The sequence below is a fragment of the Armigeres subalbatus genome, chromosome 3 (genome assembly GCF_024139115.2).
Source record: "Armigeres subalbatus isolate Guangzhou_Male chromosome 3, GZ_Asu_2, whole genome shotgun sequence".
In the NCBI taxonomy this organism is placed as follows: domain Eukaryota; kingdom Metazoa; phylum Arthropoda; class Insecta; order Diptera; family Culicidae; genus Armigeres; species Armigeres subalbatus.
The window spans coordinates 72,525,301-72,527,360 of record NC_085141.1 but is presented as its reverse complement, the minus strand read 5'-3'; the positions used below and the strand labels follow the sequence as shown (position 1 = coordinate 72,527,360).

Genomic DNA, 2,060 nt, shown 5'->3' with positions numbered 1-2,060 from the left:
GGGGGGATCAGGGCAATAGAAGAAAGGGTAACTGAAGTAACCTTCCGTTACTTGGGTGGGTTTAGTGGATAGGCCTTCCGTCAATAGTTTCATTGTCTGTTCAGGTGTCTGTTTGCAGATTTGCCTTCACCCCTCTGAAAGAAAAACACATACATATATACATGCACACATAACAGACATCACCTCAATTCGTCAACCTGAGTAGATTGGAATATAACACTATGGGCCTTCTATCAAAAGTTTGGTTTTGGAGTGATCATATAGCCTCTACGTATAGGTACTTAGTATATACAATTGGCAGCAAAGCTATGATAAGCTAATATTTGTACAAATTGGTTATGTTCGAGGATTAAAATCTTCATTTCTAGTTATTAGATTGAGGACATACTTTGAATCCCAGCCAAAAATGACCTAATTTGTCAATTAATGATTGTTAATTGTATGCATGTTTACTGAAAAGGCTGGAAATAATTATAAAGCCACTTCACTCGTATGAAGCTCCATATAAAAGTGGTGGCTTTTTAATTATTTGCTACTGAAACGTGCCTTTCAGAAAACATGCAAACATAACATTAATTATTGACAATTTAGATCATTTTAGGTTAGGATGCAAAATATGTCCTCAATCTAATCATTAGAAATCGAGATTCTAATCGAATATGACCAATTTGTACGAAAATTAGCGAATGTGTTATATTTATTTCCGGGGGTGTATGTCGATATAATCTTAAAAATAGGATCATATCATATCTTTGGAATTCGAAACAATCTATATATCTGTTGTTGTCTTTAAATATCTCTTATATACTAGGAGCTAAGAAAACTAAAACATTTACACGAAAAAGGTTGAAAGCCACGGCCTTACACGTCAATGGCATCAATTTATTCCGTATATGTGGTATAATCGCAGACCCATAAATTATACTAATTTCCGACCAATTTATGTCATGCATTGTGTACGAGCTATTCTGTTTTGGCCATAAGGTATACGGAAGAAAAGCGGAAAAGCACACCACACTACATCCGCTAATTTACCAATATTTCGGCAGACCACTGGCGTCGTAAAAATCCTCCGCACACGAATCCACAGTGCAAGTCAGCACTCCATTCTCCAGGCATTCACACAAGTTGCACTGCTTGCGAAATGTCTTTCTCGGGGGGCAGGGAAGGCGCTTGCGTTCCGCTTCTGTGCCTTTGATTGCAACTCGCTCGATTGCTTTCAGGATGGGCTGCTCGTAGGAACAGAAACGTTGATCCACACCATCGAGCACGGTTATGCAGTTGATGAAGCTGCTGGCCGATCCAATAGTTCGTTTGGTCCGACCTTGTACACTTTCGGCGGTTATATCTATAACTAGTAAAAAAGGATATAGCATTTCAAGAATTTAAATTTAGATCTACCTAATATTGCTATGACATAAGACCCAGGCTTTACCTGATGCTTTCACATCTGAGCCAAATAGAACCATCGTTGTAAAAAGCACGAAGAACGTAATGAAACCCGTGTGTTCCATTTCAAACTGTCTGACTGAAATTATTTAATACGACTGGCTATTGATAGATTTAGACTTCGTTTTAAATAATTTAGCTGCTCAATATGTAGACATGAGTGCTAAAACAGAATTAAACGACTGGTCTATTAATGGAGAGAATCAATATGGAATGATAACGAATGCACAACAGAATAGAATGGAAGCAGGTCAATTCGGGCGTATTGTAGGCCATTGTCAATTCATCTTTTTCTTCTACGGCTCTACATTACAACCGGAATTTGGCCTGCTTTTCAATTTAGAGTATTTTAATAGCATTTTCTCAGTTATTAATTGAAAGCTTATCTATGCCCGCAATTATTGCATGAGTATATATGTATATCTTGTGTGGCAAGTATAATATGCCCAGGGAGTCGAGAATGTTTCCCACCCGAAAACATCCTAGAGCAGACCGAGAATCGAACTCGCCATCTCCGGATTGGCAATCCTACGCCTTTGCTTACAAGGTTAGCTAGAGGCCATTGTCAATTACATGAACTAAATGCGCAAATGTACAAATGGTGTAATGCA

At 38.2% G+C, this 2,060-nt stretch overlaps 1 protein-coding gene across 2 annotated transcripts; it reads right to left on the bottom strand.

Annotated features, from left to right (window-relative positions):
- Nucleotides 1-739: 739 nt before the first annotated feature.
- Nucleotides 740-1,613, bottom strand: LOC134223574 (uncharacterized). 2 transcript variants are annotated; one of them, XM_062702754.1, is made up of 2 exons: nucleotides 1,436-1,613; nucleotides 740-1,348 (listed from the first exon to the last, which is right to left on the bottom strand). In XM_062702754.1, exons 1-2 carry the CDS (start codon nucleotides 1,512-1,514, stop codon nucleotides 1,032-1,034), a joined length of 396 nt encoding a protein of 131 aa, XP_062558738.1. In that variant the 5' UTR covers nucleotides 1,515-1,613; the 3' UTR covers nucleotides 740-1,031. The 2 variants fall into 2 exon arrangements, with proteins under 2 accessions (XP_062558738.1, XP_062558737.1); XM_062702753.1 differs by having other exon boundaries at nucleotides 740-1,354; nucleotides 1,436-1,610.
- Nucleotides 1,614-2,060: the final 447 nt, after the last annotated feature.

Excerpts from the sequence above, each read along its gene's own strand:
- LOC134223574 (XM_062702753.1), bottom strand. The coding sequence starts at position 1,514 with ATGGAACACACGGGTTTCATTACGTTCTTCGTGCTTTTTACAACGATG. Across the intron at positions 1,355-1,435 it reads CTCAGATGTGAAAGCATCAG|TTATAGATATAACCGCCGAA; the intron begins GTAAAGCCTGGG and ends CTTTTTTACTAG.